Source organism: Agelaius phoeniceus, chromosome 15, assembly GCF_051311805.1.
Source record: "Agelaius phoeniceus isolate bAgePho1 chromosome 15, bAgePho1.hap1, whole genome shotgun sequence".
Lineage (NCBI taxonomy): Eukaryota > Metazoa > Chordata > Aves > Passeriformes > Icteridae > Agelaius > Agelaius phoeniceus.
In genome coordinates, this window is record NC_135279.1 from 19,236,135 (window position 1) to 19,249,550 (window position 13,416).

Here is a 13,416-nt window from a genome sequence, read left to right on the forward strand (position 1 = left end):
GGCATTTCAGTGCCAGGCTCTTACAAGCACCCACAGCTCTGCGGGTTGAGCTGAGCATGGGCCGGTGACCTGCGCTTTGTCTGATTCCCCTTCCTTAATAACAGCCTGTCTTGTAGCTCTTTTCCCTTCGGCTGCCCTTGCAGAGCCATCCACAAACACATTGTCTCCCTCAGGCCAGGGAATGTCCCATCAATCTCTCCCAGCCTGGCTCGGGAGCTCTGTCCCTTGAGTGCAGTCCTGGGTTCCTTGCCAGCCCCTCTCCAGGCTGTTCAAACAGGAGGCTGGGTTAAACCCTTGCCCTGTCCTCAGTTCTGAATCCTCCTGTGCCATTGAACAAGTTTCATACTGTAATCACCGAGCCCTGCTCATCCATTTAGAGGCTCTTTTGGTTGTCAAAGCTTTAACTTGATGCCAGACTTGAACTCTAGGAGATCCTCCTGTTGTCATCAGTTTTCAGCCTCTGCTCCCACGGAAGCTGTGGCTGCACAATTCTGCAGACAATGAGGCTGCTCTCTGGCCACTGGGTTAAACATTTTAGCACAAGAATTCCTTTGGCAAGACCCTGTTTAACGTCCACCTATAATTCAAATTCTTTTTCCCTGTCTGGAAGGCCCAGGCCACTCGCCTCAGTTAATCTTAATTTTAACACTTGAAAATTCTGTGTTTCCTCCTTGTGTCCATCCATCCAGTTTGTTGACTGGCAAGATAGGAGTGTTGCAGGGAGACATCCTTGGCTCCAAAAGCCCTGCCTTTAACAGGGACTCAATACCAGGCTGTGAGCCCTTCCTTCCCTCTCTTGGAACAGGGTATTGCTTGTCCTGGTTGCTTTAATTTGTAGAGGCTCCATATCTAATTTTCTGTATTTCCCTGGGGCTGCCCACACTTCTGGGTTCACTTCAGCATAGGCCTTGTCAGACTTTTGACACAGAGGTACAACAGAACTGGCCTCTGTATCCCTTTTTACAGTATTAAAATCCAGCTCTCAAACTCCTTCCTAGTTAATTACAATCACAGGAGGAAGAAAAAGAAATTCATTTATTTCAAACCTATCCCCCACAGCTTCTAATAGTGGTTGAACAAATCATACCTGCTCATCTTTCCCACTCATTCCCTTAAAAATTAAAATATTCCTTTACTATTTTCCCCTTTAGGTCTAAGATTCAGAGCAGATTGAGAGGCCCCTGTGTCCATCAGGAAATGCCTCCTCTCAATGCAGACCCACCTGAATGTTCTCAAGGGCTCCAGTGTGGAGGGTCCCTGGTGTGATGGGAGCTGTGACAGCCCTGCCAATCCATGTCCATCACGGGCTGGACTTGCTGGTCCTGAGGGTGCTGCTGTCTCTGCTTGCAGTGTCCTTGTGCCCTGCAGCCGGAGCCCTGATTCCTTGCCAGGGGCTGTTTGGGTGGGCTGTGCCCTGCCGAGGAGGGCAATGCCTCTGCCGGGTGCTTGTGGCCGAGCCGTGCCCTGGGTGCTGGGGCCCCCTTGGGCCCTGGGGCTGATCCCTCAGGGGCTGTAGGAGCTCTGCCCTGGCCTTTGCCTTCAGCTTGGCCTTTTGCTGCTCCCTTCTTGCATTCACCTGCTGGGCCTTTGTGCCCAAGTGCTGCAGGGCCTTCTTCTGCCCCTCCTGCAGCCCCCCTCAGTGCCTGTGGGTGCTTGTCTTGCTTTACAAGACAGGCGTCTGCTTGGGAAGGCAGAAAAAGCCTCTCTTGGAATGGAGAATGCAAACCCCCTCCCTCTTAATTTTTAGGATAGTGAAATCAAGGGGCTCTCAGGCAAAGATATGGGATTAGGAATAACGGTTCTTTACTAGTGTGTATAATATAATAATAGTAGTGTGTATAAACAGCTCCGGCAGTGCCAACAAACAGAGCCCGGAGCCGGTCCCGGCCTTTCGGCCGCGGCGCTTTCCCCTTGGGTGCAGTTCCGGGCACGGCCGGCAGGGGCGCCGGTGGCTCCCGCGGGGCGGGGCAGCGCATCCCTGCCATGGGAACCTCTCTTAACGGCAACAGAGCAATCCCTTCATCTAACTCTTTCACTTTTTTACCTTCTGTAGCCTTTCTCCCGTGTTTTGGGAAAGAATTTGGAGAGGGCTGCCTTTTAACTGAGCTCTTAGTGTTTCGATAAGGTGTTTCCTGTAGAGAGAGGGGTTTTCCCTGAACAGCAGGAGCTGTGGTTACCAAGGGGACGTAACTCAGAGCAGGAGGGGTCAGGGGAGGATATCCCGCCGAGGCTCGGTCGGAGTGTGGGCAGGGTGTGCTGCCGGAATGGCCAGAGGGGGATCTTCCCGTGGAGGCCGAGCCGGAGCGTGGGCAGCCCCCACATGGCTTCTGGCGGCTGATCCGGCAGCTCCCGGCAGAGAAAAGGCAGGTGGGAGACCCCGGCAGCAGCAGCGGCGCTGCCCAGCGCAGCTGGCACGGGCAGGGCAGCCGGGGATGGGATGGCTGGGACCCGCCCTCGGTGCGGTCGGCGCGGTGACCTCGGCCCACGCGGCAGGACAGAGCAACCCCATCTTGCCCAGCATGGCCGGCAGAGCGGCCGCGGGCCGGGCAGTGGGGCCAGGGCACACAAATTCACCGCCAGCGCCGGGGCAGGTGGAGCTGCCCTGGGCAGTGAGCCCGCACCTGGGATGGAAACCGGGGCAGGCGGAGCTGAGGCGGGCAGCGAGCCGGGACCCGGGACAGGCGCCTCGGCCGCCAACCGAGGGGGCAAGAGCTGCAGAGGATCCCACTCTCTTTCTGACTTTTCCTCTTGTTCCCCTCCCTTTCATTTCCCCTTTTTATTTTCTTGTTTTTTTCCTCGGGTGATTCTGATACTTCAAAGATTTTTATTCCCCTAAAATCTCCTGTCTAACATATGGCATATTCTCTTTCTTCTAGATTAAATGGATTTTTTTCCAAATAAATCCAGAACCTAACAAATCTAACCTTCTGCTTGGATATTTTGAAATGGTCGACGAGCTAACTCATGACCTCCTAATGTTGTTTTTCTCATCACCTTTTTATTTATCCTTTGGCAAATTAAGCATCTTTCAGTGACTTGCTTTGCTACACCAAAAATCCCAGTGCACCCAAAATTCCTTAAAAAATGATCACACAAAGCTTGAGTACGCCAGTGGGGTTTCTGATGCACGTCTTCTAATATTTTCCTAGCAAGCACATTTTATTAAGTCATGTAGAAGTTTCTATTACTCTCATTTATCTTGTTCATTTCCTATCTTGTTTAATTCTTTTTTCTTGGCTTCCCTAAACTTTGGAATTTCCAGTTTTTCCTCGTTTGGAGTTAATATTAAACTAACTCTTTCAGCTCCATTTTCTGCTGCATCCTTAGCTTTGTGATCTGCCCCCAGTTTACCCAGTTTGCCTCTCCTTTGGCCCGGGCCGGGTTCCCCCCGCCCGCAGCGGCTGGGAGCAGCCGAGAGCCCCGCGCTGCCCGTGCCGACCTGGGCCGGCTCCATCGCCGCTGCTGCCGCGGGCTGCGAGGGCTGCGGGAACGGGGCACCGAGGGTGTGGCTGCTGCTGGGGGAGGAGGAGGAGGGAGGGAAGGGCAGGGATGGAGGGGGAGGAGGAGGCGGGGTAAGGGGGGAGGAGGGGGAGAAGGAGTGGAAGGGGCGGGATGGAAAAGGAGATGGGGGTGGGGATAAGACAGGGGAGGAGGAGGAGGGGGGGATAGAAGAGGAGGAGCGGGAGGAGAAAGAGCAGGGAAGGAGGCGGGGTGAGGGGGGAGGAGGAGAGGGAGGTGGAGATAGGACAGAGGAGGAGCGGGAGGAAGAGGAAGAGGAGGGACCAGGGCGGATCAAGGCTGAGCTGCGGGAGCCACGCGGTCTCGAGCCCTGCCTGAATTCGCAGCCCCCACCTGTGGGATCATCGCCCCCCCCCCATGGCGCAGGTGAGCGGGGAGGGGGAGCCCGGCCCGGATATCCCGGGGGGTCCCTGGGTTGGGTTTTTGGGGGGATGTTTGGAGAATGAAGAAGTCCAAGGCTGAGCGGAAAAGGCCCCTCGGGGGGACATCGGGGGGTGGCGGTGGCGGCTGCCGGCAGAGGCAGCCTGGAGGAGCAGAGCCCTGTGTCCCCCAGGAGGCCAAATTGGGGAGGCCAGAGAGGGGGGAGCGCCGCCATTGGCGGGAGCCTCAAGAGCCTGGAGAGGGGCAGGGGGGACTCCTTGTAGCCGCTGCAGCCCAGGGCAGAGAATGAGGGGAGAAGGGAGCCCGGGAGCCCAAAGAGCCCCGGCATCCCGAAATGGGGAGAGCCAAGAGGGGGCAGTGCGTCCCCAGAGACGGCCTGGGGGGATCTCGATGCCCTTGCCTGTGGCACGGAGGCAAATCCCATGCTGTCCTTGTCCTTCCTCGCCCAGAGCAGGAGCTGAGCATGGAGAGCAGGGAGGACAAATGCCCGCGGCAGAACCTGGTGGCAGAGGCCGTTTTGAGCGGCTCCACGGCGCAGGAAGCCAACGGGGAGGAAAAGGCCCGGAGATGCCGCACGAGGAGGGGCTGCAAACGCAGATGGCGGGGATGTGAGGGGGAAAGAGCCAGCCTGGGCCGGGAAGGCGGCCGGAGATGGAGGCAGAGCTCGGAGCTGGTGCTCCATGAGCAGCTCCATGATGGGGAGAAGCCCCACACGTGCGTGGAGTGTGGGAAGAGCTTCAGGTGGAACTCCGAGGTGATCGTGCACCAGAGGATCCACACTGGGGAACGGCCCTACGAGTGTGGGGAGTGTGGGAAGAGCTTCAGCCAGAGCTCCCACCTGATCAGCCACCAGAGGACCCACACTGGGGAGAGGCCCTACGAGTGTGGGGAGTGTGGGAAGAGCTTCAGCCAGAGCTCCAGCCTGATCAGGCACCAGAGCACCCACACTGGGGAGAGGCCCTATGAGTGCTCCAAGTGTGGGAAGAGGTTTCAGACCAGGTCCCATCTTCTCCTGCACTATCCGAGTCACACAGAGGAGAGGCCCTTCCAATGCCCCGACTGTGGGAAGGGATTCAAGCACAACTGCAACCTCGTCAGGCACCGGCGCATCCACACAGGGGAGAGGCCCTACGAGTGTGATAAATGCAGGAAGAGGTTTCAGACCAGCTCCAGTCTCCTCATGCACTATCGGATTCACACAGAGGAGAGGCCCTTCCGCTGTCATGACTGCGGGAAGGGATTCAAGCTCAACTCCCACCTCGTCACCCACTGGCGCATCCACACCGGGGAGAGGCCCTACGAGTGTCCCCAGTGTGGGAAGAGCTTCTCCAGCAGCTCTAACTTGACCCGACACCAACGGAGGCACCGGTAAGGGAAGCCCTGCGAGTGCCCCGAGTGCGGGAAGAGCTTCGTGCGCTGCTGCAGCTCCATCCCCCACTGGAGGAGGCACTTTGGGCACAGCCCTGGTCACTCACATTCCCTGTGATCCATGTTGGGAACACACCTGGCTGCTTCTCTTTTGGTTTGGCCTGAATTTTTTTCTCTTCTCCATCTCTCTGTCCTCCAAAAGTCCATTGGGATGGAACAGTCACCTCAAAACCACTCAAATTCCATTGAAAATAACTGAATGTTAACCCAAAAAGGCTCAATCCTACCTTAAATTCCTTGTTCCCTCCTCAAAAAAACTCAATCCCATGCCAAACTCTCCATTCCACAGCCACCAGGGTGAGATGGGGTTGGAAGGAGATTGGGAGAAGTGGGATCCCAATTTGGAGCAATGGGATTGGGATTGTGTGGGGCTGGGTGTGTGGGTTGTATTTGATAGCAAATAAAACTTTCAGAGTTACTGATTTCTGTCCCATTTATTTTCAGTCAATTCTGTTTGCAGAGTGCCACCTTCTCAGCTGATTCAATTCCTATAAAAATCCCATTTTTTAATTCATCTAACCCAAACAATCCAAAAACCAATATTGAAATAAAACCACCCACACACAATTAATTCTTTAAAAATAATTTTAATTTTTCAAGAGTACTTAAGGATGTTATTAAAGTTTAATTGTTTGGTTGAAATGTCTGAGAAATTATAGTGGTGTTTGGTTTTGTGTTTAGTATATTTGTAATATGAATTGTTTAACTAAGAGGTGTTAGATTGCTTGTTAGTTTCTTTAGATATTTTTATCTAAAGTACATTGGTCATCGAGTTAAAATTTTCAAAAGGGATTTCTTGATATATAATTTGTTTATTTATATGCATTGGTAATATTATAGTAATACTTATTTTTGGTTTGAGTTAAATCATAGTTGGAGTATTGTAAAGAAGAGTTGAGATTTTTTTAATTATAATTTATTTAATTTCAATTATTATTTCTTTGTTTATAATTTTATTGCAATTTGTTGAGGGGATAGGAAGGAAGTTCAAGGGCAGGAACATTTTTTCCTGGCTGGGAACTGGAATTCCAGACCCAGGGAGTGTGTGCAGGACCCCACAGACTGGGATCAAAGATGGGCTAGGATCACCTGGACTGGGATCAAATATGGGCTTGGATCCTTTGGATTGGGGCTGCACAGGCTGGGACCATATGGATCAGGACCACACAGACTGAGATCAACTGGACTGGGATCAAATATGGGCTGGGACTGTTTCTGAAAGTAACTTTGTTATGTAGTTTTTATTTCTGTTATTAATCAGTGAAATAGCTGCTTGTGTTAAACTGCCTGCTTGGATGGGATAACATCCAATGCACACTGGATGAGGACACCTGTACAGATCTGCCAACTATCAGCACTCCCCGTCTGAAGGCAGAGTGCACCAAGGCCCAAAACCTGGAGGTGATAAAGAGAAGGAGCCAAAACCACAGCCAAGAAACACACATGCTCTGAAAAGGCAGACCCAGGGAGGGGCCATGTAAAATCATTCCTGGAATATGTAAAGTAGTTGATGGATATGCATGAGGCTCTATGAATATGCACCAGGCTGATGTAAGGGGAAAGGTATTTCAGGGCGATGCTGATTCCTTGGTTGTGGTTTTAGTCCATTCTTATCACCTCCAGTTTTTGGGCTTTGGTTCACTCTGACTCTGAGAAATTGAGGTTTTGGGATTTTTAGTATGTTGTGGATGGAAGCAAAATGGAGGGCACAGTATTTCGTCCTGGGTTTTTTCTTCATGCTTCTTCCTTCTTCTTCATGGGTTTGGGTGGCTTTTTGTAATTGGGCAGAAATTCCACATTGCAGGCTCTTTGGGATCAGTTATTAGGTTAAAAGGGAAAATAATCTAGGTGTCAGTTCCTAATTGGATAGTTTAGTCTTAAAAGACCTTGGAACAAGAGATTGTTGGCCATTTTGTGCCTTCTAATGAAAAGCTGCTGAACTCCCAGTAATGAGGCTGTTTTACTGATAAGAAATAATAAACACTTGAGTCTGAACATGAATTACTGTCTCAAGTGCCTTCAATCCAGAGCCAGTGAAACCAACAACTGGTACCCCACAGCTTGAGGTAGTGCCAAGGCAGAACTTGTTCATGCTCTTTTCCCCTGGTGATTTTCTACTCCCGTCCAGACTCTGATAGCAAAGCTGTGCTGGTGACAAAAGATTGACCTTGGCATCCTGGGGCACTTTCTGGGTGGGTGTTTGAATCTGCTTTTCCAGGCCTCGGGCTGAGCAGGGTGAGGCCGAGGCCTGGGCCCCTCCAGGCGGCGCCGGGAGCGCCCGGGGCAGCGGCGAGGGGCGGCCCTGAGGGGCGGCACAGGGGGCATTTCCCCCGAGCGGGCGGGCGGGCGGGCGGCGGGGAAAGGCGCCCTGGGCACAAGGGCAGGCACAAGGGCCCCGGCTCTCTGCAGTGCGGGCGGCCCAGCGCCCATCGCTGCTCCCGGAGCCGCTGCCAGGGCCGGGTCTCCTCCCCGCCGCTGACCCTGCACCTGCAGCGCTGCCTCCGCCTCTGCCGGGCTCCCCGGCACGGACGGCAAGGACGTGGACACGCTGCAGCAGGGGCCCAGCAGGGACACCCAGATGGTGCCGGGGCTGCAGCTCCTCTCCTGCAAGGAAAGGCTGACACAGCTCGGCTTCTTCAGCCTGGGAAAGAGACCCAGCCTTGATCCAGCTGTGGCCTTCCAGTACCTGAGGGCAACACACAAGAAAGCTGGACAGGGACTTTGTACGAGGGCAGGCAAGGACAGGACAAGGGAGCATGGATCCAAATGGAGAGAGATTAGGTTTAGGTAAGGGATTCAGAAAAAAGACTCTCCTGGAACAGGTTGCCCAGAGAAGGTGGGCATGTCCCGTCCCTGACAGTGTTCCAGGCCAGGCTGCATGGAGCTCTAGACAAGCCGGTCCAGTGCAAGGGGTCCCCAGCCACAGCAGGGGGGTTGCAGCCATGGGATTTTCCAGATCCCTTCTAAGCCAAACCATGCCACGACTCCATGATTCTGGGATACTTCCCCTCCTCATCCTCTGGCAGAAAAAGAAACCTGGCCCCAAGTTCCACACTGCAGACCATGTCTTTTGGCAGCCTGCAACTGTGTCAACAGAGACAGAGATGACATTACTGACACGATTTCCCTTTTCTACTTGAAAAGTAAATGCTCTGCTCCAGTCCACTCTGGCAAAATTGTCACAAGAGGCAATTGTTCCCCATGAAAAGCTTGGTCTCATGCAAAGAAGAAAGAAGCCAGAAGCCAACAGTCTTCGTTATTGCTACATTGTTTTCTTTGGTTACTTCTCTAATAGGAATGACTTTGGGGTGTGATTTGTTTGTTTCTCTCTTTCGTTCCTTGGGGCGCGCGGCGGCTCCTCCGTTGGGTTCGCGGGGGCAACGCAGGAACGGCCGCGAGCTCCGGCGGCTCCGCAGCAGCAGCAGCAGCAGCGCTTCTCTCGATCGGTTTTCTGCTCGACTTCCCACTCGCTTGACATCCCCTTCTCCCTCTCACACTTATGCTACTCCCATTCCGTCCTGTCTCGTCCGTGTTCCGCCTCTCCCAGCCCGGCTGATGCCGCGTCCCTCAAGGCGCCCCTCGGCGGGGCCGCCCCGTGCCCGCCCCTGCCCGGCCCGCCGTGGTTCCGCCTCGGCCGGGCTCTCTCCGTCCTGGCTGTGGCGCCGCTGGAAGAGCCGCTCGCTCTGGTGCTGGCGGAGCAGTGCGGGCTTTTGGCTGCGCCTGGCGCGGGCTCTGGCCCAGCCCCGGCCGAGGCCCCGGCCCCGAACGAAGCCCCTGCCACGGTTCCGCCCGCAGCCGCCCCGCTGCCGCCCGGCTCCCGCCCCGTGGCCGACAGCATGGCCGGCAGCTGCCCCGCTCCGAGCTCCGCCACTCGCCAGCTCGGCCGCCGGCCCCGAGCCGCCGCAGCCCAGGGCAGCTCGGCAAGCAGCAGCGCGCCGGGCGGGCGGGTGCCCCGGGCAGAAGAGCGGCAGCGCGGTGCCGCCCGCACGGGCGGAGAGGCCTCCCCTAGAGCAGCTCTAGCGGCAGGGCCCGCTGCTGGGCAGCGGCGCTGCGGCAGCGTTTACTCCGGTCCCTGCCTCGCCGACGGCGCCCCGGGAAGAGACGGGGCCGGCTCGGAGGGCGGCGGCGGGCGGCGAGCGACAAGCTCAGCCCGTCGCTGGCCTTGGCTCGCAGGCAGCCATCAAGCGAGTGTCTCGGGAGCGCATCTCGGAGTGGGCGCGGCTGGGGAGTGAGCGGGGCTAGCGGGAGGAGCCGGCAGGGCGTGCCGGGCGGGGCTGAGGCGAGGCCTGGCAGGGCGGCAGCCGGAACGCTGCGAGGGCAGCGAGCGTGGAGTGAGCGGGGGCCGCGCAGCGCCCCAGGCCGGGCCATGGCGAGCCGTGGCGGGGCCGGGCAGGGGCTGCCCAAGGCACGGCACAGCATCGGCGCCGCTGACGGCATCGCGGTCCCCCCGCAGCGCAAGGGCGCCCTTGTGGCCCTGGAGCTGGCGCTGCTGTGGAAGGTGTCGCGGCCTGGTTTCCCCGGCTTCGTGCAGCTCCTGGACTGGTTCGAGGTGCCTGAGGGCTTCGCGCTGCTCATGGAGCGTCCGCAGCGCTGTCAGCACCTCTGGTACTTCCTGCACGAGCGGCGGTTCCTGACGGAGCCCGTGGGGCGGGGGCTGTTCCGCCAGGTGCTGGAGGCCATGGGGCACTGCAGCAGCCGCGGCGTCCTGCACCCCCACATCAAGGCCGAGAACGTCCTCGTCAACCTGGCCACGGGCGAGGTGAAGCTCATCGACTTTGGCTGCGGCACGATCCTCCAGGACACGTTCTACACCCGGATGTCAGGTGAGCCCAAAGCCGGGGCCCAGCCGGGCAGCCTTGGCTGGCAGAGGGGGAAGAGGGAGGGAAGGAAGGAGGGAAGGAAGGAGGGGGAATCCATCTTCAGCCAGCTGCAGCCAAGTTGCTTTTTGGCAGGGCAGGGCCTGGCTGTTGTGGAACGGGAGCTGGCTGGGAGGGAGGGAGCAGCATGGGCCTAATGAGCTGCACCCGTGTCCCATGGGAACGCTGGAGTACAGCCCACCGGACTGGATCCTCTTTGGCTGCTACCATGGCCAGCCAGCCACCATCTGGTCCCTGGGCATCCTGCTCTATGAACTGCTCTGAGGGCACCTTCCTTTCCACAGCAACGAGGACATCGTCTGGGGCCAGCTCTTCTTCCCACCCTGGGTGTCTCAAGGTGGGGATGCGCCTTCAAGGCACGAGGGGAAGAACGGGGTTGGGAGGGGCGGCTGGCACATAAGCGTCCTGCTCTTGCAGCTGGTGAGGAGGTGGATCTCCTGGGCTTAGCTGGAGGAGGTGGCACCTGTGCCTCTGTGCTGGTGTCCTCTGCAAGAGAGGATCGATAGGAAGCTTTTGGCTGCAGCTCTGAGCACTCCTGGTGTGGCCTGGGCGCTGTGGAATGTGGGAGAGCACGGACAGGAGCCTTGTCCCGCTGAGCGGCGGTTTCTGGTTTCTCTCTGCAGAGTGCCAGCCCCTCATCAGGTGGTGTTTATGCATGGAGCCCACAGACAGGCCAGCTCTGGAGGACCTTTTTGAGCATTCTTGGCTGCAGGAGCCCTGCCTGGCCCAGGAGACAGCAGAGGTGCCTCCCTGTGCACAGGAGGATCCAGGAGCCCAGCCAGCAGCAGCGGCATGCGTCTCGTGGCGCTGGAAGAAAACCCTGGAGCGTTTCCCTGCGGCCGCGGCACGGAGGAGAGAGCGCAGCCGAGGAGATGCTGCTTCTGCTGGTCCCCGCGAGCTGTGGAGGGAGCGGCTCCGTGCTGCCCATCCCATTGGAGAAGTGGTGGCAGTGGGGTGAAGGTGCCACGGACTGGGACAGGGGAAACATCCCCCTGCAGCTCAATGGCATCGTGATGTCCCCGCAAGCCGAGGCACAGCTGGCGCGTTCTTCTGGAGCACGACGTGGAGCTGGGAACACCATCCTGGAGCTGGCCGCTGGCGGGGCAGAGCCGATTGGCTTTGGCTGCAGCCCCTGCCTGGAGGACACGCTGTGCGCCCCGATGGAATCAAGATGAGTCCCCAGCCGGCGCAGGGGCGGGGGGATGCTGGTGCTCCCAGGCACGGCAGGGCTCGGCCTGGCCACACGCCGGAGGTTCCCCGCTCGGCGGCGCTGGGGAATATTAATTTTCCCTCCGGCCGCCGAGCTGCTTTTTGGCAGGACAGGGGATGGATGTTGTGGAAGGGGAGCCAGCTCCTGGCCTTGCTGACAGCTTCTGCCAGCCAGCCTGGCACGGGCTGAGGCGGGGGCAGCCAGCCTGACAAAAGCATCCATCCATGTGGATGGGGGCGGCAGAGGGGGACGGGTTCTGAAGCCGTGCCCCAGCTGGTCTGCTCTGCAGGCCCTTGAGGAAGGGGTGCGTTTATGGGCGGGAGAGGTGGGGATTTTTCCCACCCGTGGACAGGTTTAATTCTCACATGGAGTTGTCAGACCCTCCTCAGGCCCATGAAACGGTGACAGGCTTTGTGCTTTTTCTTGTTTCCAGGTCTTGTTTTGAATTGACTTTCATGCAATTGTTCTTTTTTTTTCCCAGGAGGATTACACCTGGTGCCCGGACCGGACGGGGAAGCGCCTGCAGCGTCCATGGAGCGCGTCCAGTGCCAGCGCTGCCCCAGGGGCCACGGTCTGCAGGGACAGCCCCTTCCAGAAGGACGAGGACCTGGTTTGGGATCGGCTCCTCTCCTGGCAGCAGCTCTGCAGAGGTGGGCACCCGGCTCCACAGCTCGGCTGGCAGAAGGGCTCCGGGCAGGAGGCAGCGGGCACACGGGCATCCCGCTCTTGCAGCTGCTGAGGAGGTTGCTGTGCCGGGATTAAGCAGAGGAGGTGGAACATGGCCTGCCCCGCTGCCCTTCTCTAAAAACAGAGAATGGGTCGGGAGGTTTGGGCTCTGAGCAGAGCCAGCAGCCTGGCCCAGGCACAGGCCCTGGCGGGACAGAGGGACAGGAGCCTGCTGCCACTGACCGTGGCTCTCTGGTTTCTCTCCGCAGGCTGCCAGCACCTCATGCCATGGGAACGGCACCGCTCGGCCTGCCAGGCTGGGAGGGCTGGAGGGCGGCCGGTGTTCATTTGCTGTCAAAAATAAATTGGGTTTTTTGGTCATTGTCATCATCAGAGCGTTTCTTTCCTCCTTTTCCAAGCTCTTGGCCTCCCTTCCTCCAGGGTAATCTTTTTTCTCCTTCCTCAACCGCTTGATGGCATTTGGCAGGGGGGGTTAAGCAACGTGAAAAATTCAACAACAGCTCCTGTTGCCAACTGCAGCAGCCCCTTCAAGAGCCCTGAGCTTCCACCAAGGTGAGTGTGTGCCTTGCAAAAGGAAGTGCTTTGCAGTGATGGGGTTGTTGCCCTGCTGCAAAAGCTGGGAGGAAATCAGAAATGGAAAAATGCCAGTTGGGCTCAACCACCACCCAGGTTCTTCAACTTTTCCCTCTTCTCCATGACAGGCAGGCAGTGCTGGACTCCAGTAAGGTTCAAGTTCTTGGTGCTCTCTGGCATCAAAGGGATCAAGTAAACTCTTGTACGCAGGGACTACAACAGGGCTACTTGTCAGAACCCAGGAAATTCCTCTGGCTGCCCTGGAGGACTCGAGCCCCTGCCCAGGGGGCTCAGAGACCCTGGCACAGAGCCCAAGACCCCTGTGCCTTTGATTTAGCCCTTGGAAAAAACAACCTTACATGAAGAATTGCGAGCCATGACAGTTTCAGTAGAATGATAGTGAATTTATCCCAGGGTGGAAAATAGATTTTTGGGGGTTTCTAGAATGGGGCTTCAACGGCCAAGATGGAGGAATCTGGGCTTGTCCAGCCTTTCTCCTTCTTCTTGGCCTTCATCTTCTGCTGTGATGTTGGCACTTTTAGATTGGTTTAGAGTAGAAGCTCACAGTCTAACATAGGTGATAGGTATTGGAAAGTAATTGTCAATATTGTACAGGTAGTTTTTAGGATAAAAAGATAACGCTGCCCTGGGGCAGGCAGAGTGCCTTAGACTGTCTTGCTGAGAGGATCTTGGCAGGACAGGAGAAAGAATTTTATAGATAAGATACAAGAAACAACCCTG

The 13,416-nt window shown here is 56.9% G+C and overlaps 1 protein-coding gene and 1 pseudogene across 1 annotated transcript in view; one reads left to right on the top strand and one right to left on the bottom strand.

Moving 5' to 3' along the window:
• Positions 1–13,416, bottom strand: part of LOC129126905 (uncharacterized) — a 208,327-nt pseudogene that overhangs the window by 24,282 nt on the left and 170,629 nt on the right.
• LOC143695250 (uncharacterized) overlaps positions 4,197–13,416 on the top strand; it is a 62,310-nt gene continuing 53,090 nt past the window's right edge. Inside the window, exon 1 of the mRNA XM_077186301.1 lies at positions 4,197–5,268. Coding sequence (XP_077042416.1) covers positions 4,235–5,268 — 1,034 coding nt within the window. The 5' untranslated portion in view covers positions 4,197–4,234. The remainder of the gene's footprint in view (positions 5,269–13,416) is intronic.